Source organism: Lathamus discolor, chromosome 1 (assembly GCF_037157495.1).
Source record: "Lathamus discolor isolate bLatDis1 chromosome 1, bLatDis1.hap1, whole genome shotgun sequence".
NCBI lineage: Eukaryota > Metazoa > Chordata > Aves > Psittaciformes > Psittacidae > Lathamus > Lathamus discolor.
The window spans coordinates 83,439,730-83,462,001 of NC_088884.1; the positions used below are offsets into that span (position 1 = coordinate 83,439,730).

At 36.6% G+C, this 22,272-nt stretch overlaps 1 protein-coding gene across 15 annotated transcripts in view; it reads left to right on the plus strand.

Annotated features, from left to right (window-relative positions):
• PLEKHA5 (pleckstrin homology domain containing A5) overlaps positions 1-22,272 on the plus strand; it is a 153,956-nt gene that overhangs the window by 4,419 nt on the left and 127,265 nt on the right. Inside the window, exon 4 of one of the 15 annotated variants that reach the window (XR_010613593.1) lies at positions 9,258-9,322. The exons of 12 other annotated variants lie outside the window; for them this stretch is intronic. Coding sequence is in view for 2 of the 3 variants with exons in the window: in XM_065683481.1 (XP_065539553.1) it covers positions 18,754-18,790 (37 nt within the window). In the remaining variant the exon portion in view is untranslated. Of the gene's footprint in view, positions 1-9,257; positions 9,323-18,753; positions 18,815-20,828; positions 20,912-22,272 lie in introns of those variants that run through there. 2 more of the 15 variants (XM_065683503.1, XM_065683481.1) reach the window with 2 other exon arrangements.

Genomic DNA, 22,272 nt, shown 5'->3' on the forward strand with positions numbered 1-22,272 from the left:
GCATTTTCTCAACCTTTTCATGAATTTTTACTCACTAAACCGTATGTTTGGTTTGCCATCTTTAAATGAATAGTGTCATGAGTGGGATAGCTTCTGTGAGTGAAGGTTACTAATAGACATAGAAGTTATAGGTTGCATGTAGCTTTATTTGTGTCTTAGTGCTGAGCAGAAGGTAGCGTCTCTAATTTGCATTGTAGACATGGTAAGATGGGTGTTAGGTATGTGTTGCATGGTTTATATAGGAAAATGGTTGATGTGATACTAAAAATTAAAAAAAAATACTGAAAGATAATGCTTCAAAAATCTGGTCAGAATTGGTCTGTGCTCTCTGGGAGGGGACTTCTTGTTAATAAATTATATGGTTTCCTGTTCTATTCTGCCTGCTTGTAATTTATATTACACTAGCATTGTATAATGACTGGTAAGAGCTACAGTAGATTGAGGGCAGGAATGTACTAAGATTTTCACCTAATTTTCTGTTCAGAAAAATGAAAACGAGTGAAAATAAAAGAAGTTGCATTTGTGCATGTATATAATATAAAAAAGTTCTAGACTTTCAGATGGAACTTGTTCTCATAGAATAAACCTATGAACAGTGTGTTAGCTACAGTACCTGGAAAATAGCAACTTGGGTTTTCTTAAAAAGTGTGTGGACAGCTATTGTATTCATGGATGCACTTATGGACAAACCAAGTGGTAGGTTGTTTGTGTGTGCTTGTACTTACAAGATTTGGTGTTCAAGGTGTTATCATAAGCGTTAGGAGGTACATTAAGCTGATTGTTTTGCTGATAGCCAGCACTTAATAGCTCTGTTTATATTTAAAAGTTTTGCTGCATCTTTGAAAACATGTTGCACAAACACCACTTCTCCGATTAGGTGTATGTAGGAGGGTAGCAGGGATAGTGCTGTCAAGCCTGCTGAAAGGCTCACATGGTATGACCAGTTTGGCTTCCTTAATTAAATATGTGTTTGTTGTGTGGCCTCTGAGGCTGAATTTAAACTGCCCAATGATATCTACTCCTTTTAAAGCTGTCTAGCATTCAGTCTTACCAGTGCTAGGGAAGATGTGAGAGCTAAGGTAGACAGGCTGACAACATTATAATCACTATCTTGTAATCCTAGGCAGTGTAAATCTGGAAGACGTGTTGATTATAATAATTCTAGTTGTCTGAATCTAAATTACTGTAGTGCTCCTGCATGAGTGGGAAACAACGCAGCGTGTTGTGACCTTGTGCTATACAGGCATCCCCACATGCAGATTTTGAACTGTAAACTGCTTATTTGGGTGTCCTGATTAGCTGAATATTCTGATTAGCTGAATATTCTGAATATTAGCTGAATATTCAAGTTTATTATGTTGATTTTGGAATAATAAGGCTGTGTTAAAACTAAAAATACTGAAAACATGTTCATGGTCAGGTCTGAAAGAAATATGTTGTTTTATGTTCCAGTATGAGTTGCAAAGCTACAAGGGAATGAATGTTAAAGGCATGCTATTGGTGTATTCAGCCATGTGAAACTTGGCTGTTGGATTTCTGTAATGTGTCCAATAGAGTCAGGCAAGGATAGTCAAGTTTCCTGGTCACATAAATAATTTCACCTAACTTCTGAGGCACAGCTTCAAGTATGTGGGTTGAATAAAAATATTTAACAACCCTGCTTTATGGTAAGATCTTACGCTAGACTGTGTTTGAAAATAAAAACCTTTTGAAAATAATTCTTATGGTTCTTTAATAATAGGTCTTCAGTGTTCCAAGTGGGTGTGTCATTGAATCTATTACTGTGCTTTTTTTGGCTTTGATGTAGTAAACACTGTATAATCAAATTGGGATAATGTTGAGATAATCGTCAGCTAAATCGTAACATTCCTTGGACTGGCATTTCAAACAAATGACTCAGGATATAGACTGCACAGAAATGTAATTATTTTTAAAGGACACTATTTTCTTGGGATCTGTACACACGTTTTCAGAGTAAGTAAATGCCAAATTGTGACTGTTTTACATGTCTGCGTTTTTTTGGTGGGTTTCTTTTCCCCACATGTCATTGAATTTGCTTTAAGAAGGAAAGCTATTCTGAAACAGGCATAGATAAGGAGTTGTTTCCATTACATAAGGTAGCTTTATTTTTGTATAGAGTTGTGTTAGTAAATTGAAGTTGATGCTAGCTAGGAGTTTGACCCTTTTTGCATTTTATTTATTCACTTATTTATTTATTTAAATTAGTAGAATTCTGATACTTGGTGATGACAGAATTCTTCCCTCCATCCCCCCCCATCCCCCATAAATGCTAATGACAAAAGGTGATATTTGTCATTTGGAGTTAAAAAAATATGCAGTACCATCATATTATATACGTTCTCATGAGAAGTGGTTACATTGCTAAAGTGTTCTGTTTCTTTGGGAGTGAGCAGGTCTGGTTTTGTTTGCTTAGTGTTAGAAACATGCACAGATAGCCTTTCCTCATCACTTCATGGGAACTCAGTCAATTGTTCTGAAGTGATGCTTGGTTTGGGTGTAATCTTTATTTATATAATAACTGAACTTCTACCTGGAATATAGAGCTGAAAAATTTGAGATTTTCTTTTGTTCTGCGTAGAATACTTCACTGGACTAGTTATTTATGCTTAATTGTATTGAGCACTCATTGAGCTCTGTAAAGTTAAGGGCTTTATCCCCAGAACAGATTTAAGCTGGATAGCAGTATAGAAAATTAAGTTATTTAGATTATTTAGAAGCGCGTAAGAAAATGGACTCCTGTGGCAATCCCAGCATGATGGTTGTCAATAAAGAAGGCATACCTGTTCATAGGCTTCAACCTCTTCACCTGTTGAGATCAATAAGAATTTTCATCTTGATGTTTTTAATACCTCATGCTGACTACATAGTCATTAGGCACCAAGGCACTGGTTTTGAGAGCTACAAAATTATATAAATACATATTTTTCTCTCTGTGTGTGTGTGTGTATTTACTCATATGTGTGTGTGTGAGAAACACTTAACTACTGGATAGAATTACCTGAGTATATAAATTTAGGGATTTGCTTACTTTGCTTGCCTTTTTTCCTTCTTTTTTCACTTCAGTAGTTCTGAATATATGTTAGGATTTTGCTGTTGATTCTTTTTTTAACCTGGTTTGTATTATTTAGGTTATTAATTTAGCAAATAAAGTTGTTTTAGAAATCAATCCAGGGATGATATTTAAGGAATTTTGTTTCATCAGTCTACCTGGTTTAGCTTCTACAGAAGTACTCTGAGGTAAACTGTTAGGCTGACTGAAAAAGTTCTTAAAGTCTTCATGAATTGAGGAGGTTAAAGTTTCATTTTTAGGAATTTGTTTTGAAATTTACCTTTTTCTATTTATCAGAACAATTTTTACCTGATGCTTGTTGAAGCAAGGCATTAGCAAACCCAAGCCAAAGCTGAGTTCACTGTTGCATCAAATAGAAATTTTCTGTGCTTTTACAGAGACTTTTATCAATGCAGGTTTGTTTATTGTAGGCATGTAGCTTGAGAATTGCTAAGGTGAGAAAAATTTTAAGTGATTAAAAGGGATAAGATCTTTTCAGCCTTGAGTTTTTGTTGTTTACAAAAATAAACTTGTGCTCATTGAGCATTCAGCTTTTCTTTGAACCTTTGTCTTTTATGTGCATTCTAAAGATCCTCTCCCATTCAGCTGAGACTTTCTCCAGAAAAATCAAAGAACAAGTAGTCATGTTTGCAGAGAAGCCCTTTCTTGAAAGAAAAATAGAATAAAAAAATAAATAAATAAGAACATATCAGACTGTTTTTCTTCCATCAGCAAGAATCACGGTGTTCCTGCCAGAAACGTAGTTCTTTCTTTGTTACCTCTAATCTTTATTTTACTAAAATTAAGGAAAGACTAAAGTTTTTCTTTGCCTTTTTTTGATTCATTCTTACATGGTAAGACCAATAGTTCAAATAATGGCATATGGCTAGATGGATGCACTGGAGTATAACACTACGATGAATTATATGTGCCTTTAACCTTTGTAGAGAGCAAACCAGTTCAGAATGGGAGGACTTTGTAGGAATGCCTGCAAATTTGTTATATCTATTTAAACATTTGCTTCTTTATTCCACTAAAGTGTTTCAGGAACCAAAAATGCTGCAATGCTGAAGCTGGGTGTGGAGGTGGAAGGATTCTAGATATGGGAAGAAATGGGTGTGGGTCAGAGGAGGAGAGGTGGGACTGCATCCAAAAAGCAGCTTGTAGGTTGGATGTGGAAGGAACAGGATGGAGGTAGTGGTGTGCTGAAGAAGGCTAAAAGGGTGGGAGTACTTGCAGAAGAGAAAGGAGTGGAGGCTAAATGAAGCAGAAAGGAACAGTGGCACTGGAAAGTCACTAAAAGGAGTAGGAGTGAGAGCTGATTTCCTAGGAGCGAACTCAATGTAATTTCTCCCAGGGGGAAGGGTGGCAAAAGTTCACCCTGTGCAAGCATGTTGTCTGACTCGTGTGCATGTCTGTCAGGGCTTATTACCCTGGCTTATGAACCTATTTCAAAGTTAGTCCGGCAGGTAGAATATCAAATGTGAATGTTAGGAGCTGCTTCGCTTAGAAGTTTCTTTTTGGCTGTGAGGCTGATGGTTGATATTTTGAACTGTCTGATGTGAAACTGTGAGGGAGCATACTGATTTAGTGGTTTTTTTTTAAACCATTTCCAAGTTTTTTAACGCTTATAAGAATTAATGGATAATTGTTTAAGAACACAAAAAAATCTGTAAGTTATTGCGTGAAATATTGAAATCCAGGGGAAAGACATTGAAAACACTCAAGCTTTTTGCTATCTGTTAACAAATCAGTAAGTTGACTTGCCTAGTTTTAGGTCATTGTTTTGGAAGCTGTAATATTTCTTCCCTTTGGTCTTAATTAGTGATTGAGTAGTAATAGCAGATAAAGTTAATAATTTACTTTTAAGATGTTATTACAGGGAAGTGAGTTCTTCTGTGGTCCTTCATTTTTGGTATCTACGGTGTGTGAAGGATGGTAAAAAGCAAAGGAAATGCTGATCGACTGTAATTTTATGTAGACGGTTGCTTCATTATTTTAGAAATAGTGATGCATTTTTTTCCCCAAAGCCTGCTCCCTTTGCGAAAGATAGCTGTTGTGCCCTCTTAAGAATTATTTTGAGGCCTGTTACCAGTATTTCATTGTCCTCTTGTGTCAGGGTGCTGCGCAGCTGCTTTTCCTTTTTCACAGTACCTGGAATTGAGGGGCGCTTCCAAACTGGCCAGAGGCTGGTGTTTTATAAGATTTGACAACAGAGAAGTCACTGTTTGGTAGAAGTTTTACAGGTCCAAATTTTACCTGGTGCACATCATACTTTAAAGGAATTGAGCCTACTTTTTTTCTGTGGTCTGCAAGTGTTTTGTTGTACTGGATCAAAACAAGTGTTTGTTGTGGTGCTGTGCTAAGCCTGTTTTTCCTGCATGTGTTTATGTTACACTGCCTCTTATTATAATGAATTACACTTTTCATTAAACCTGAGATACGCTTTGGTTGGCAGTTCAGAGTGATCTTCAGTGCGCTTATGTGTGCATGTGAGAGAGGGAGAAAACTCCTGTGAAGCTTGAGGCAAATGCTGGCTCCACAGCAAAGCTCTACAGCCCTGACTGCTGAGATTTCTGCCAACGTGGTGGTACCTGTATAAGTGTGTTTTCTATGTTTCAGTAAGTAAATACCTAAATTTAAATACTTCCCCCTTCTCTCTCTTGCTTCTCTTGCCTCTTTCTTTTGAATGTGGAAGATAGATAGCTGTTTCCCTATGTTCTCTTGCTCTTGCATTTGTTTGAAGGGAAGGTATTCTCTGAAGGTGATATTGAGGGGGAAGAAGTTGCATCAGTAGCCACCTTCAAAAGTAAAAATTTGGGGATGGGAATTTGTTAGTATCGACATTCCAGTAAAAGTCTTTGGGAAAGATTTCTAGCTCCCATACTGGTAGGACAAGGAGGTCTGCTTAAATAGTTGGTTGTGAAGTTACATCTTTCTGCTCTGGACTTACAACACTCACGTTGAATACTAATTTGAAATCTGTTAAGTGGAAGAAAAGGCTTTGAGACACATTTTGGATGCTTGTGTGGCTTGCAGTGGTCTCAGAAATTTATAGTATAATGCAAATAATTAAAAAAAACCATTTGCATACTGAGGAGGCTCCATGAACTTAGTTCTTCATGGCTTTCTCCATGGTGACTTGGTAAGAACAGCTGTTTACAAGGAAAAGTATGTATCAAGCAACCTATCCTTTAAAATTAGCTCCCTGTTTTTAATTCTTTGAGAAGCTATTATAAATCATGCTTAATAGAAACAAATAATTACAAAATGTGCTTTATTAACTGGAAGCATTTCAGTGTGTCAGACTGGGGTGTGAGAAGGGTATGAGTGAACAAAGGTATTTGAAAGGAAAACACCTGGGGAAAGTTTTGAGTTAAAACACTATCTTTGCCATGTTTCAATTCCAGTATTTAATGGAAACTTTTATATTCTTTAGTACTCACTAAGTAGGACTACTGCGTTTGCATATGTCCTGCAAAAATACAGCTTTCGATGCTTTTTCTGAGCTGTGCTACTAGCTAAACTTTCATTTTATCATTTTTTTAATTCTCCGATTTTGTGTTAAATCCAACAGATCATGCAGCTGCTGACCGATGCCCAACATTTTTGAGAATATTTTTGGGATGTGTAAAAACATGACACATAATCTTTATATTTTTTCAGTTAATTTGGTTTATAAGAAGGACATAAGTCTCAGTTTAAACTAAAATGTTATAAGCAACAAGAATAAACACGTGGTGCTCTCAAATACCTGTGGGGAAGAAAAAGTGTTCTAATCTTAGTGTCAAAAAGGATAATGTGGTGTCTTGGTTGAGTGAAGCTGGCTAAGACTGTTGTTTTTGGGGTCTTTTGTTGGTTTGTTGCTTTTACATGTCAGCCACGCCACTTTGTAAGGCTACTTTGTTTTATTTTTTTTTTTTCATATACAGTGAAAATCTTCTAGATAAATGTTAAACTTCTTGTTTGAAATTTTTGATAAAGTTTGATGCAGAAGGTTGAAAAAGAAAACGACAAAAATGTGTTCGAGCAATCAATGTTATAACATCAAATGTTTATTTTAATCAGAATAATGATGCAACTTAAACCTCATTAGAAATTCATATAATCTGTTCTGATCTCAAATGTCTTACGGTAGGATCTCTGTCTGCTATGCTTGATGTGAGTATCGGTTGCTTAACCTGGTCTGAAACACTGAAGTGTTTTCAGTTGTTAGAGCACACAAATGTTAACTTTTTTCCATTTAATAAAGTTTTAGCTTTTATGAATTGATCTATCTTCTTTATTGTATCCACAGTTAAGAGAATTTGACACTTGAACCAATACATTTTTAGTTGTTTGAGCACCTAAGAATATTTCTAGTATAGTAAACTTTATGGTAGGATGTCACTACAGTTATCCTTGATCAGACAGGAGGTAGGTATTAAAATGGTTCTACAATGAATTTGAAGAGTTTGAGAGCAGAAATACTTAAACTCATCAATGGGAGTCTTGGGCCATCTGTCTGTAGTTTGTTTTATAGTCAGTAAACAATACTGACTTAGAATTTCTTCTCTCTTTATGCAAGCATACGTAGGGACTGAACCAGGCTGATGAACCAGTACTGTACCAGTATTATGACAGTATTATGTTCTGGTCTGTGCCATACAGTCTGTCTCCTGCTTATGTTCCTCTTTTTGCTCAACTTCAGATAAAAATGAGCTGACAATAATGCAATCAGTAAGGCCTCTTAATAAACCTTCCCTTGAAGTAGTGTGGAGAGTAGAAGGAAGCAGAGTCTGATTTGTTGTAACATTGCTAGAAAAGATGGTTTGACTTTTATTTTCTTTTGTTCTGAGCCTTGTATTTCTTTTTCTGCAGTTCCTGTATGATATTTCAATTACTAGGTGAAAGGCTGGTTGTTTTTCCTGGAAATTCAGTTAAGAACTTTAGCAGGTTAAAACTTTCTCTGTAGTACTTGCCAGAAACAGGGTTTAAGAGAGGGTTTTTTTTGTTCTTAAGAGCAGATGAACTGACAAAACCATAAAATCAGTGTAATTTTCTGACTGAGTACATTGCATAGTACGTAGTAAAGGGCATAAAAGATGAAGTTTTGGAATTATTTAGGTGAGTGATACCTAGTGGGAGAATGACTTGCTTAAATATAAATTAAATGAAAGAGTATCACTTTGGTCCTGTCATTGCCAGTACTGGTTGTATATATATTTTTGTACATATATACACACACATATATACACAGGGCACGTTGTTCTTTATGCCTCTTTCAAGGACCCCCACTGCAAATTTCTTAGATGGAAACACTAGAATTTTGCTTCACTTTCAAAGTAGAAGAATACTTATCAGGAAAAATCTGAACCTTTTCCGGAAGTGCCTTTTTATTTTTTCTTTTTATTTTTTTTTTTTTTTTTTTGCATCCTAAGCTTAAGCACAGATTTTGCAATACACTGTAGACTAGAGCTCACTCTGTGTTTTCTGTTCAACTTCAGGTGAGAGTGCCAAACCTGTCTAACAAGAAATTCAGGGTTTCTGTTGCCTCTGATTGCTCACTCTATGGTTTACAACAACAAAAAGTGCTATCAAATTCAGCAGTCGATTCAAATGCCTGGGCTTTATCTTCTCAATTAGAATCTTTTGTTTGGGTGCCTGCTGCCTCAAAACATTTTTGAGCTCGAATATGTCAGTTATATGAAAATCTTGCGATTTGGTAAATGGAAAAGAACTATGTGAGGTGAGATGTAAGTAGAAAAATAATCTGTTGATTAAAGCAGTGATGTTCCATTAGATTATAAGTGGGGTTGGTTGTATTTCATAGCCGTCAATAGTTTGAGTTTGGACTACATGAGAGACTGCGTCATGGTGAGGTGCTAGCATTATTAGCATCCTGTTTTTAAATAAGACTGGGGGTGGGGGAGAAGAGTCTTTACAACTGTTGTTCAGAATGGAATTGTGTTTTCTTTTTGACTTTTAGTGATGGTATTTGTAAGACATTAAAGAAGGCAGAAATTTCTCAAACTTTCAATGAGAATTGAAGATCCTGTCATTTTAGACAGGTGCTGCGATCAAGATTAACTTGTACAACGGGTCTTACATTTCAGTTATTACTTTGTTTAAATAATGATTTATGCAATTGGAAATGGGGTTTTCAAGGAAATTATGGTAACTTAAGTTTTCTATTTGATTTTTCAAGGAGGTGAAGAAGTTAATCTGGAGTTGGTTCAGACCTGTGTCTCTTGTACAGTTTCACCAGGCCTGGTATGTAGGAGATTACGTAGCTGGCAGAGTGAATCTGTTAAGAACAAACATAATTTTTCACTTGCTTGAAGATGGGATAAGCGCTTCTAGGAGAAATTTGAGTAGGATTTGCTGATTAGCTCTTGTATTCCTATCTAATTTGTTTGCAACAGTAGGGAACTAAGTTGTAATGAATGGATGTGAATACATTTGGGGTTTGATTTAACTGCTGGATTTGTTAGGGGTGTCCATTGCAACTGTAGTGGGAATGGTCAGAAGCAGGTCTTATGAGGGAGTTCTATGGTTTTGGGGCTTTTCTGTCAAGATTTGATGTAGGTAAGGCAATACAGCAAGAAATCAAATGCTATGCAGACAAAACTGCACATGCAGTGCAGTTTCAGCTGTTAATTTGTTTGGAGCAGAGACAAATATTTCAAGTCTTCTGATTAGTTTATTTTCCTTGAGTTGAAGTAATTTATTTTTTACTAGTTGAAAGCCTGTTTGCGTTACTAGTTTGGAAAAAAAAATTAGGCATATTTTTGTTGGAAGAAAACTGTCTTCAGCTTCTGTCTCTTCAGTTCTTCTTTTCTTCTGCTGTTTGACCTTCTCTTTATCTTCTTACTTTTAATTTTATTTCTATACATGTGCCCTTATTGTTCACCTTACTCTCTTCACTTTTACTCTGCTTGCTTCTGGCGCTGGTAGCTCAACTAGTGTTAGACATGATCTTCCCCAGTTGGACTGCATGACAGATTTTGCTAAGGGGAATGTAAATACTGTGAGGTCAGTTCAGTATCAGATGCCTGCAGCCTGAAATGAACCCTGCAGGATCTTCAGCTATTCAGTCAAAATTAGAACCTGCCCAGGATATGGTGCTAAAAAATTCAAAAGTCAATACTTTGTATGTTGTGCTTCACAGATTATTTTTTAAAGTACTTTAAGCTTACTCTTTCCCCCTAAACAAAAGAGTGAGCACTAGGGACAACTTTCTGTAATCGTGGTAATTAACAGATATGTTTAAAAACCCTCTCTCTGTGTACTGATGGATTACTCAAAATATTTCTTTAAGACTGTATGCCAGAGAAAGTGGTGTGTGTCTGTGCTCACCTGCAACATACTTAAAATGATGATGCTTAAGCATTAAACTAACATGCTTTTGATAGCAAATAAAATCTATCGCTCCATGTTTTCCCCTGCCTCCTTCCCTCCTCCCTTTCTCCCCAAAGAAGAGTGGTGGGGAGAGAGGACTGTGGTGAACTCAAATAGCAGAGCAAGCCCAAATTGCTTTTTATGATTGCGTACTGCACTTCGTACTAGCCTTCTAGTCATTCTTTTCAGGGGAGAGATGTTCAGTGTGCTTCCTTTAGATCAGTGATGCTCTTTAATTTGCCCTATGATAGTCTAAATTACTTGCATCTGTGTGCTGCTAAGGACTTTATGCACCACTTCTCATTTTACAAGGAGTGACAGTATAGATTAAGAGTTGAACTTGAGGTTTTTTGCTTTGTAGTGTTAGTAGATTAGTGCACCTCACACGTATTTGTCTTTTGAACTCTTTTCTAAGGAAGATTGGCTGCTATTAGTTTCAGTAAAGGAATCCATCTAATTGATGAAATTAGAAGAAAACAACTTCCGAATGTTAGCGGACATGTTGGGGGTTGGATTGTTCTTTGGTGTATTCTGTTGGCCACACCATGACAGGGCTGATTCATTCTCCATTTTATCTCCAGGTTTCTAAGATGTTGTCATTTCACAGTGACATTATCACAACAGAAAAATATGAATTCTGGTTAGGGAATTTTTGTTGTCTTTGTATCAAAGCTGTTTTACTTTTGTGAGCAGATAAATAGCATTGCGGTCATTAGATAAGTCCAAACTGCTTTACAGTGCTTTTGTAATGTTCCTGGTAAAGTTTTACCAACACAACTGTGGTTTTGTGTGGGAGGCTTTCATGATACTCAGATGAAGAAATACTTGATTACTGAATACTGTGCTTCAGTTTTCTTAGTGGATGAAAGTATATATTGAAATTAACTGTTTGAGGTACTGATGAAAAAGTATGGTGCTGAACTGAGAATAAAACATTTTAAAATGGAAAGCAGTTATAGCTGTCTTGTAAGTAATGTTAAGTTCAAATTAATACATTATGAAATGGCTTATATTGAAGCAAGGATAAATATATTATGGAGAGTAAAGCCATCTTTAAAGAATGATACTCATACATGTCTGGGATGGTTTTATTAATATTTAGGTTTGTGCCATTGAATAGATTTATTTTTTTCTTTTTACTAGAAATCATTTATTTGAAGATCAACCTCACATACCCTTTGCTCTCTAAAATGAAAAGCATAAACACCTGTGTGCTGGTAGGAAAATGCTTATAAGTAAGAATTCATGTTAATGGCTATGTAGCATTTGTGAGGTTTGTTTGGTTTTGTTTTACAACACTTTGCAACTGTGCTGTTGAATTTGTAAAGTCTTAAAGCCAGGGAATAAGGATGCTGTGAGTATGAATACGTGTATAACTTCACCATATGGGTTGACTTTGTTCTGGCTTCTGGAGCTGCCTGAATGGATGACATGATGTCCATTCAACTCATCATTGCATCAGTGCTTTTCTTGGTCTTATTCTGTAACCCCAGGATTTATTTTGGAAAAGATCCAATACTGTTAGCCAAGAAGACTACAAGGGAATGTAGTTGGATTTTTTGTTTTTCTATAAAATGGAGCATTGGTCTTTTTTAGGAGCTTCTTCTGAAGTATTTAATGAATCCTCCTCATGAGGTGTGATGATTAAACATTGTTCCCTGGACATCATTAAAATCTTTTAAGAAGTGCTGATACTTATTTCTCATTTCACTAGGAAAGGATGCAGGTCTATTCTTTCAAATTTGGTTGCGTTTGCTGTCTTCTGTACAGCTACATTTTCCGTTAGAGCACTGTTTCTTACTATTGCTGAACAAAAAATAACGGCTCTATATCTCTAACGGTTCAAGGGCTCTATGGACAACTGTAGTTTCCTTCACATCTGAACTGTATCCATTAAGTGTACTCTGGGACTGACAGTTGCTGCAGTGTAGCCTCTAGTGTTTTCTCCCTGCAAACTACTGTCAGGTCTGTATTTAAGCAATTCTGCTGTGCCCCTTTTTATGTTGATTAAATATTACTCTTCCTACTCAGTGAAGATGGATTCCTGGAGCTCTGAAAATGAGTTCAGTTGCAATAGCAAGATGATGATGGCTCCAATGCCTGTACTCCAGTTGCACTTACAAGTTGCATCTGTTTGGTTTTGTCATTTTAAATAATTTAATCCAAAGTTAGAGGAATTTGTTAGCATCCCTGAAAAATATATGGAGCTTCTTGGCAAATTTGTTTTGAGAGGGTTTTTTTTTTTAATAATGAATTATTAAAACTTTTTTTTTTAAATAGGGGTGTTTAAACTGAAAACAACTACTTGTTTCAAATTCTGATCACACTGTAGGTTGTAAAATGATGTATCTGAGCAGCTACTGGAATATCATAATGTAAAAATTAAAAGAAACTGTATTGCTGTGGAAAAATTAGTTTGCTTTATTCCCACAGGCACTAATTATCAGTGTTCTAAACTGAAACATGTACTTTTCTGCAAAGTATCCTTGTAAGGAAAACATAATCAAGAGCCACTAAACTCTCTGTTCTTATTTTTAGAGATAAATTGTGCTATTTCATTGGTTGCATTCCAAGTTATGTATTGAAATGGTAAAAGTAAAAAAAGTTGCTTGACTTAATTCCATATAATGGTGCATGCTTAGCACTCAGCACTCAAATAAAAGAGATGGGAAGGGAGAAGAATCTGATTTCGTAATACATTTCCATAACTTAGCAGCTTGGGTACCAGCTATGTGTTTAGACTGATTTCATCTATCTATCTATCTATCTATCTATCTATCTATCTATCTATCTATCTATCCTATTTGCATCCACATCCCTTGTTCTTGTTTCTTCATTTTTCAAAGAAGCTGAGCTTTTCATGCTTTTAGACCATGTTTGGTACTGCACTATCACGGAAATGCTTGTTCTAGAGCTCTCTGGTGATACTGCCTTGAGCTGTTTCTGTATATATTTAAATCTCTCTTCTTTGGTGTTCTGATAATTCTTTGGGCCACCAGAAATTATATGAGATCTTTACTAGGCTGTTAGGTGTACCAAGTTATTTAATAAATTCCTATGTTTACTTGCTCACAGTGTAATGGAGTATATAAATTTTGTGTGTGAAACAGTCTTTGAAGCTGTGATTTTATTTTCAGTAATTAGGTATACTCATCTTCCAGTGTTACTACTTTATGCTATTACGACTCACCTGGTACTATAGTAGTGGCCAGGATAATCACAGAATCATTAGGGTTGCAAGGGACCTGTGGAGATCATCTAGTCCAACCCCCTGCCAAGGCAGGGCCACCTAGAGCAGGTTGCACAGGAACCCGTCCAGGTGAGTTTCGAATGTCTTCAGAGAGGGAGACATCCATGACCCGCCTGGGCAGGCTGTTCCAGTGTTCTACCACACTCAATGTAAAGAAGTTCTTCCTCACGTTGAGGTGAAACTTCTGCTTTAGTTTACGGCCATTGTTCCTCGTCCTGTTGCTGGGCACCACTGTAAAGGGTCTGGCACCAACCTCCTGGCACCCGCCTTTGAGATATTTATATTCATTAATGAGATCCCTTCTCAGTCTTCTTTATAGACTAAACAGGTGCAGCTCCTGCAATCTCTTCTCATAAGAGAGATGCTCCAGACCCTGATCATCCTTGTGGCCCTCTGCTGGACCCTTTCTAGTAGCTCCTTGTCTTTCTTGTACTGAGGATCCCAGAACTGGACACAGTGCTCCAGATGTGGCCACACCAGGGTCAAGCAGAGGGGGAGAATCCCCTGCCTTGACCTGCTGGCCACACTCCTCCCATTGCATCCCATGATACTGTTGGCCCTCCGGGTGCACACTGCCGACTCATAGTCATCATCCACCTGTATTCGCTGCTCTCTAATAGATCAGCCCCCAGCCTGCACTGGTACTTCGGGTTCTTCCTCCTCAGGTGGTGCAGTACCCTACGCTTGCCGTTGTTGAGCCTCATTAGGTTTTTCTCTGCACAATTCAACATATCAAGGTGCTGTTGAACGGCAGCCCAGTCTTCACATGTATCAGCCACTCCCTTCAGCTTCATATCACAAGCAATAATAATTTGGGAAAAACTGACTTACAGAAAGCTGAGGAGATACAAGTCCCAAAAAAGCTTATTAAGTGACAGAAATATTTTGTGAATTACACCAGTAAACAGGCAGGGAGCTGAGTGAAGAGAAGCAGTATGCTTCTGAATGGGCACATTTCTTCAGAATCAAAACTTCTAATGGAGAAATAAAAAATCTACAAGGAAGATAGCTTTGTGCGTCTGTGAATACTTGGGAAGAGGACTGATGTATAGTCCCAGCAGCTGAGGATAGAAAGATTAATACCCTACATTTTTTCTTTCTTTTTTTCTTTCCTTTTTCTAATTTGCCTGGGGAGAGGGACTTACCCAAAGTAAAATAATAACCAAAAGAAAGCACATCTGTGTGGTGTTAATACTGGCTGGAAGTGGTTTCTCTAGCTGACTTGTAGTGTTTGTTCTTTAGGTAGTGATTTGACAACTGAAATAACTTTTTCTTTATTTAAGGCAATTAGGAAGAAAATTACCCTCACTCCAAATGTGCCAGGTTGAATACTGAATTCAACAGTATAACATGCAGGATAGAAGAGAGTATAACCCCTGTGTTTTGTCAGACCATCTTTGAAAGTTTTCCATATAAATCCCAATTTTTGTCAATAGTACCCACTTCACAAAATCTGTACTAGTAAAATCAATCTGTGAGTCTTAGTTCTCGGAAGCAGTTGAATAATAGTGGAGTTTTTCCTTCCCTCATTTAGTTTGAACACTTACAGAGTCAATCTGCAGGACAGGTGCTATTTTATCATTTCAGTCTATGGAGCCACCAGCTCCTAAATTTTGGTGCTGCCTTTCTAAAGCTGGCTAAGTTGTGGGTTGTTTGGGGTTGGTTTTTTTTTTTTTAATTCCTTATATGTTCTTTTGAGCCAGTATCTTAATTAAATCTTTTATGTCTCCTTTGTTAAAATAAACTTAGATCAAATGTCTGTTCATAGAATGAGTATCTTTGCAGTTTTAGCAAGGAAGCTCTACTTGGGTTAAAAAAAAAAACAAAAACCAACAAACAGCTTTGCATGTAACTGTGTCAGTTTATTGTCTTACTAGTATTTTCAGAAAATGGGATCTTACCAATGGGTGATCAGTGTCCCACTGCAGTGGCAGGAGAGTGGAAATAGAGGACTTGAGGAAAAAATTACTTACAATGAGGGTGGTAAAACACTGGCACAGGTTGCCCAGAGAGGGAGGGTATTGGTCATTCCTGGAGACATTCAAGGCCAGGCTGGATTTGGTTCTGAGCAACCTGATGTAGCTGAAGATACCAGTCACTGACTGACCTTTTGATGCAAGGATTTCTACCTCTTTAACAAGGTTTCCTATTTGAAAGGAAGCACTACTTACTAAAATTTAATTGACATCTTCATGATGTTACGCTTTTTGAACTGACAGAATTGCATGCCCCAGGATATAAAAAAAAAATAGAATCTACTGATACTCAGATTATATTTTATTGCTTTCATTTAGGAAAAAAATGGAAGCTGTGGTCTTGATTCACAGTTTAGAGAAAACAGACTTCTTAAAATCAGACTTCCGTTGAAAAAGTCACGTCTTGACATCTAAAATAATAGGCTTGACATCTAAAATAATATTGCTCCAGTTAAGTGTCTGAAATATGAGCATGGTTTTATGCTAAAGTTGTATTAGTTTAACAGGAAAATGTTGTAATAAAACTAGGAAAGATACAGAGAAGTTTGACAAAGCTGGCTGAAGATGGAAGCTCTTCGGTTGAAGAACATCTGTAATCCTTCACTGAGGGCTGATGTGGAGAGTGTAGGTCTACAAAATTATAAATGGTAGAGAGGTCAGTAGAGAATGGTTGCTGTATATTCCAAGAAAAGAACTAGCAGGAGAAATTATGAATCAAGAAAAGCTGATGCTTGTTCAAAAGGTTTGAAAGAAATGCATATATAATTTTTAAAAGTGACTGAAAATATGTACAAAGTGTGGCTCAGGATGCTGTAGGGTGTGAGTCTGCATTTGTGGAAGAATATGTGGTCACCTCTTTTGTTTAGTGTCCTACCTCTGAGGCTTATAATTGCCAAAGCAAGGTCTCTGTGTGTGTCTCCTGATGGGCTCTCCAGGATGTTCGTTACAAATCAGGGCTGGGAACAGTGTACTGTGTTATGTGCAGTTTTGATCTGACCTAGTTCAGCTACTCTTAAGAACATTCATCATCAAGTTATAAATATCCATTTACTAGTAGTAAATGATAGGAATGTTATTTTAATTATGGCTATGCAGAGTGTCTGACTGGTATTTTATCACTAACGCTTTGATGGATGCTGTGTGTGCACAAAATGTTGCTGTATGGGAAGACGTAATACTTTCCCTATAGTAATGTGTTGATCTTAACTTGCTGTGAAAATAAACTATGTAAACATGAAAATGCTACTGATCTTCCTACATAAGCTGTACTACACACAGATTTAATGAGAGGAACATGAAACTTACAAAATCATCAGATAGAGTATGCTAGTTGAGTATGATCAGAGAAGATGCTTTCAAAAGTCTAAATGATGGACTGATAATATAGGTGCAAACAAATAAAAAAACCCTCTCCTCTTTTCTCCCTTTCTTCCGCAAAGACGTGGCTATTCTGTCTAAGCGCATGGGCTTTTTTCTTCATCTCTACATCAGTACTTGGATTATTAGGAAATAACTATTCTTTCTATATTAATCTCCCAAGGAAAAAAATCCTTGGAAAATGTAACAGTTGGAATAGAAATACTGTTTTAATCATAATTTATACAATTTTTCTCTCTAAGGTTATAGATTTTTAGGTTTTTGTTTGGTTTAATTAGTGAAACTGTAATAGTTTGAGCAATGAATCTGGAAGGTTTCTTACTTACAGATCTCAGTGTTGGTCAACTCTGAAAATTATGTTTTCTGCATGTGGGCCAAAATTGATGTGAGAATTCAGAGTTGCAAAGTAACAGGCATAATCGTGAAATCTAAAAGGAAATGACTAAACTTTGCTGTTGGTAATAGTAAATCACTGTACATTGTGTGCACACAACTCCAAAAGACTTTGGAGTACAAGAACTCTTTACTAGAAAGCTCTGTAAATGGATTAGTTTTATGTAATCAGTATTACCTGGTATTATTAAAGAAAAGAGAAGGTGGTGTGGTTCCTTTTCAGATATTTTAAAGAGTAGAAATACGGACTTTGTGGCTGACACAAATGACAGTTTTTGTTGTTAAACTACATTTGTGGGAATAGAGATGTAAACTGTCTCAATGGATAGGAATCAATTCCTAAATTTACTGGATGTGCTTCTGGAATATCTCTAAAATATAAAGAGAATGCTATAAAGGTACTTTAGCTGGTAAAAGCTGCTTAGTGTAACACCACCTGGATTCCTAGACTACAATTTGTTTGCATTTAATTAATTTTCATTTGGGTTGTGAGGAACAAGATTAGGAATAAGTATGTAATAATATTAGTACTCTGAGTTCTCATTTTATCTTGTAAACAAATAAAAGGGAGCTGAGTAACATCAATATTGGGAACTGGTAATTTATAAATCAAATTTGTTCATTTGAGATACTCATCACCAGGAATTAGGTTGTGAAGTGCTCTACCAACACTGCCTAAATTTATTCCTACAGGAATTCAGCATTTGATTTTTTTTTATTGCATGGCTTACCCCTTTTTGAAGAAAGAATTAGAAAATAACAAAACTAAAGAATAACTGAGTGAATTTCCAAATGTTGATAAAGATCTTGCCATGCTTTCCCAATTTTCAGGCTCTTCAAGTTTGACCATTTTGTGACTACTACTTTAGCCCAAAAGATGTCAGTTTAAATCCTGACAAACAAGAGAAGAATTATTTGGCAGAGAAGTCAGCAACTAGTATCTTGGCACCGTCTTAAGTTTTTTAAGCCCAGTCGCTGACAGCAAAAACATGAACAGCTATTTGAAAAAAATAGAAAGAAATAGTAATAATATAAAAATTCTCCAGTCTTCCAGAAGTAAGTATAAATGGAAAATGGACTTCACTTCAGAGAGGCTACATCTTTATATGCAATTACTTTAAAATTCTTCTCTGTAAAATTCTAAGACTTGACAAATAATTTTTCCTGAAAATGCATTGTTTTCTTTCCAGGTTATCTCTTGTAATTACTTAGACTTACTCTTCAATCCATGCAATGGCACTTCCATGTCAAAAATGATAAATTATTGGGGTGCAGCCACATTTCTTTCTTCTTTTCATTCCCTACAGAAAGCTCAGGACTGAACTTTTGCAAAACTGTTTGTAACAGACGAAGGTCTTGGAATACAGGAACACAAGAAATTATCCTGGAAGTCTTGTTAGAGGCTACCCCAGTAGCATTTGCTCTCTGCTGCTGTAGGATGTATACTTTTTGAACAAGCTTGAAGCAATGGCGAATTGAGGCTGCTTGAAGTGCTGACAATATAGAGTATGTTAGCAAGAAACACAAGGCTTTTTTTGTGAATGGAATTGTGAGCGGATGTTACCATTTATTAATCATGACCATTTTAAGAGAGTGGCAGTGCTGTGTGAAACAATTATTTCATGCTTTGTACATTCTCTCTGAAGCACCCATGAGATAAGTGACTCTTTTATAACTGTTAAAAGAATTGTACACTATGGATGTAGACTTGCCAAGTCCAAAGTTAATGGCTTGCTCCACAGAGCAAGTTGTTGGTGGTGATGGTGGTTTGTTGGGGTTTTTGTGTGTGTGTATGTATGTGTGTGTATATATATATATATTTTTTTTTTTTTAATGTACCTTTGGAACACTTTCCCAGGATAGATTCATTTTAGTTTAAATTGATTTGAAACTGTCTAGAAAAGATCAGTCCCGGAGACTCCTTTTCCTCTAGTCATGTAGTCCTTCCTCTCTTACAGTGGGTTTTGCCACTAGCATGCAGTGGTGGAGCAAGTCAGATCAAACTGAAAATTTGTCTGTTGTAGGAAGTTTTCAGTCAGATGTGTGTGAGCTGATCTGAACCTGTATCACTTTCAAGATGTGTTTCTGCAAATACCTGTTTATCAGGCAGTATCAGCTTTCAGAGAAATGACTTTTCTATTGGCATAGCTCTACCTGTCTTAAGAGGATTTAATAATGCTGAAACATTTCTTGCTGAATAGCATGCTGCATGGTACTGCTAAATGGGGAAAAATCGGCTATGTAGATTTGCTTATAGGTTTTATGCAATGTTCCTATGTGCATATTTAAGTAATGCCAGCTCAGTATTTCCCTGCAACTCGTATTTCTATTTATACTTACAGTTTTCTTTGATTAGCTAAACCAGTAAGTAGGTTCTATACCTAGCATAGAAGGCATATTGAAATAGATATGTAAAAATGTTCTTTGAAGTCTGCTTTTATGGCTGCCTCCAAAATCAGCAGAAGCTTTAAAATCCGGAAAAATTATTAATACAGTTTACTGAATTGAACAACATGCCTGTCTTTCTACAGAAATTTGTAGTATAGCTGAAATGGTAGATAAGTTAAAATGGAACTATACTAACAGGAATTGATTAGAATAGTAGAATTAACTGTTCTCAACACCAGGTCTTTAATAATTAGAACTGTTTGAGATGAGTTTAAAACTTTTGACTACACTTGCAGGTACAAGTCTAAACTTTTATGAACTTTTAAAAGTGACTTTGGGAATGCGAGAAGGCTACTTCCACCTCCGTGTTTTTTCCGGACTATCATGTATATGTGCATGTGTACACATGTGTGTACAGATATGAAAGAAGTTCTGAGATTTGTATAGTTCCTGTGTTAAAAATTTGGGTCCCCTTGTGGACTTCCAGATGACAACTAGGGGATGAGCTGGCATAAGAAAATGAATGCCAAGCTTACTGAGCGCGTAAAGATTTATTTTTTTTCAATCTCCAGGTTAATAATTTTATTCTAATCACTAATTCCTAATGAACCTTGAAAAAAAGTGGAGGTGTATTTAGATTATATGATTCATGTTTGGGATCTCTCAAATTCCAGCAATTCCAGAAAATAAATGACTTAATATTGGTAATGTTTCTGTGATAAAGCAGGCAACAAAGGTAGAATAGAAGGGGGGAGGAGGGAAGCACCAAGTATGAAACAGTGGCAAAAGGAACATTTATTTTGGCTACAAACTCGTGGAAGAATTTGAATCTTTAGATTGTCTTTGTGCTCATTACTATAATTAATTAAAATAACCCCAACAACAACAAAGGAAGTTGACTTCAGGAGTGCAAGTTGTTCACTACATTGATAAAATAAAGGAAAAGACCATTCATTTATCTGACCTGTTTGTAAATACTGTTTTTTCTCTACAGATTGATGTGACTATTGGCTGTAAAGGCAGAGGAATTACTATGTTTGCTCCACCTGTTAGGACATTAAAAACATGGACTTATATGCCTAGAAATACAGGAAGTCTTTCTCACTGAATACCAGAAGTTCTGTCAGTTATGGCATGATGGCTTGCCAGAAACCAGGAAATGGTTCTACCTTAAAAAATGCTGTCAAAACCAAGTTTTCAGTGCAGAAACTCTGTTATAGGGAATAGCCGCTGCTGCTAACTTTTTCAGTGCTATTTGACATTGTAGTACCATTTTGTCAACAGTGGTAAGGGCTTCTGCTGCTCTCGATTATAAGAAAATGTAGATACCCTTGAAAAGTGCAGTGCATAATCTGTGCACTTTATCTCAGTCCTTGCCCAAAGAGGCTATGGGGTCTGTCTTTGAAGATTGTCAGAATGTGACAGCACAAGGTTCTAACGAACCTGAAGTAAGTTTGAAGCTGGCTTTGCTTGGGGCAGCAGGTTGGACTTGATGAGCTCCACAGGTATTTTCAAGCCTGAACCCTTGGGTCATTTTTTTTTTTTTTGCGAGTGAAACTGTGAGTATTCCATAAGAAGATAATATTGTAGTAGCTTTTTCTCATGGGTATTAGCCTTTGACTGAAATATGGGAGGAGGAATACCAAGCAAAAATGCAACTACATTCACAGATTTCTTTGTGAGAAGTGCTTGATAGCAGGTTGAGTGGAGGTTAGTCTTTTGCCGCTTTTGTGTTTACCAACACAGTTGTCGCTTAAAGAATTGTAAATATCTCTGAAATTGTACAGTTTGTTTGGTACCAAGGCAAACTGGGAGCCTTCATGGATCCCAGTGCCAAGAAGAGGTGAGTTTTCCACTTAGTCCCCCTGAGCTAAAACTCAAGACAGACTTTGAATGTAGAAACTAAGTTTTGTCTGCATGTACCTGGGAAGGAACTGAAGCTTAAACTGAGGGGGTTGGCTCAAACTTAGTTCAGAGTAGACTGATGTGGTACAGTCTGGATTGGGGTGAATATTTTAAGCAGGCACCATCCTCAGGCATTTTTCCTGGTCTTGTGCTATAACTGACAACTTTGGAGTAATATAGCAGCAGAGGGAACTTGACAGTGTTAGTGGCTTTAAATGCATCACTTACAATTATCAACAGCCAAACAAAAAAAATCCGGCACTTGGCATACCTTCTTGAGAGAGTTTCATGGTGCCCTTCAGAATAGGAACATACAGTGAAGCATTAGTGACATTTGCCTCATCTTTGGTTTGTCCTGTAAACTGTTGGGCAGGAAAATCTCTTTTGCTTTTTAAACATCTTCAATACCATGAATGATGCAGTGTTTTTCAGTTTGGTTCATATTGTTGGGTTTTGGTGTTTGTTGGTTTATTTTAATTGAAATAACAGAAGAACTCATGATAGAATTTGTGATTTTTGTGCAAAATTTTTTT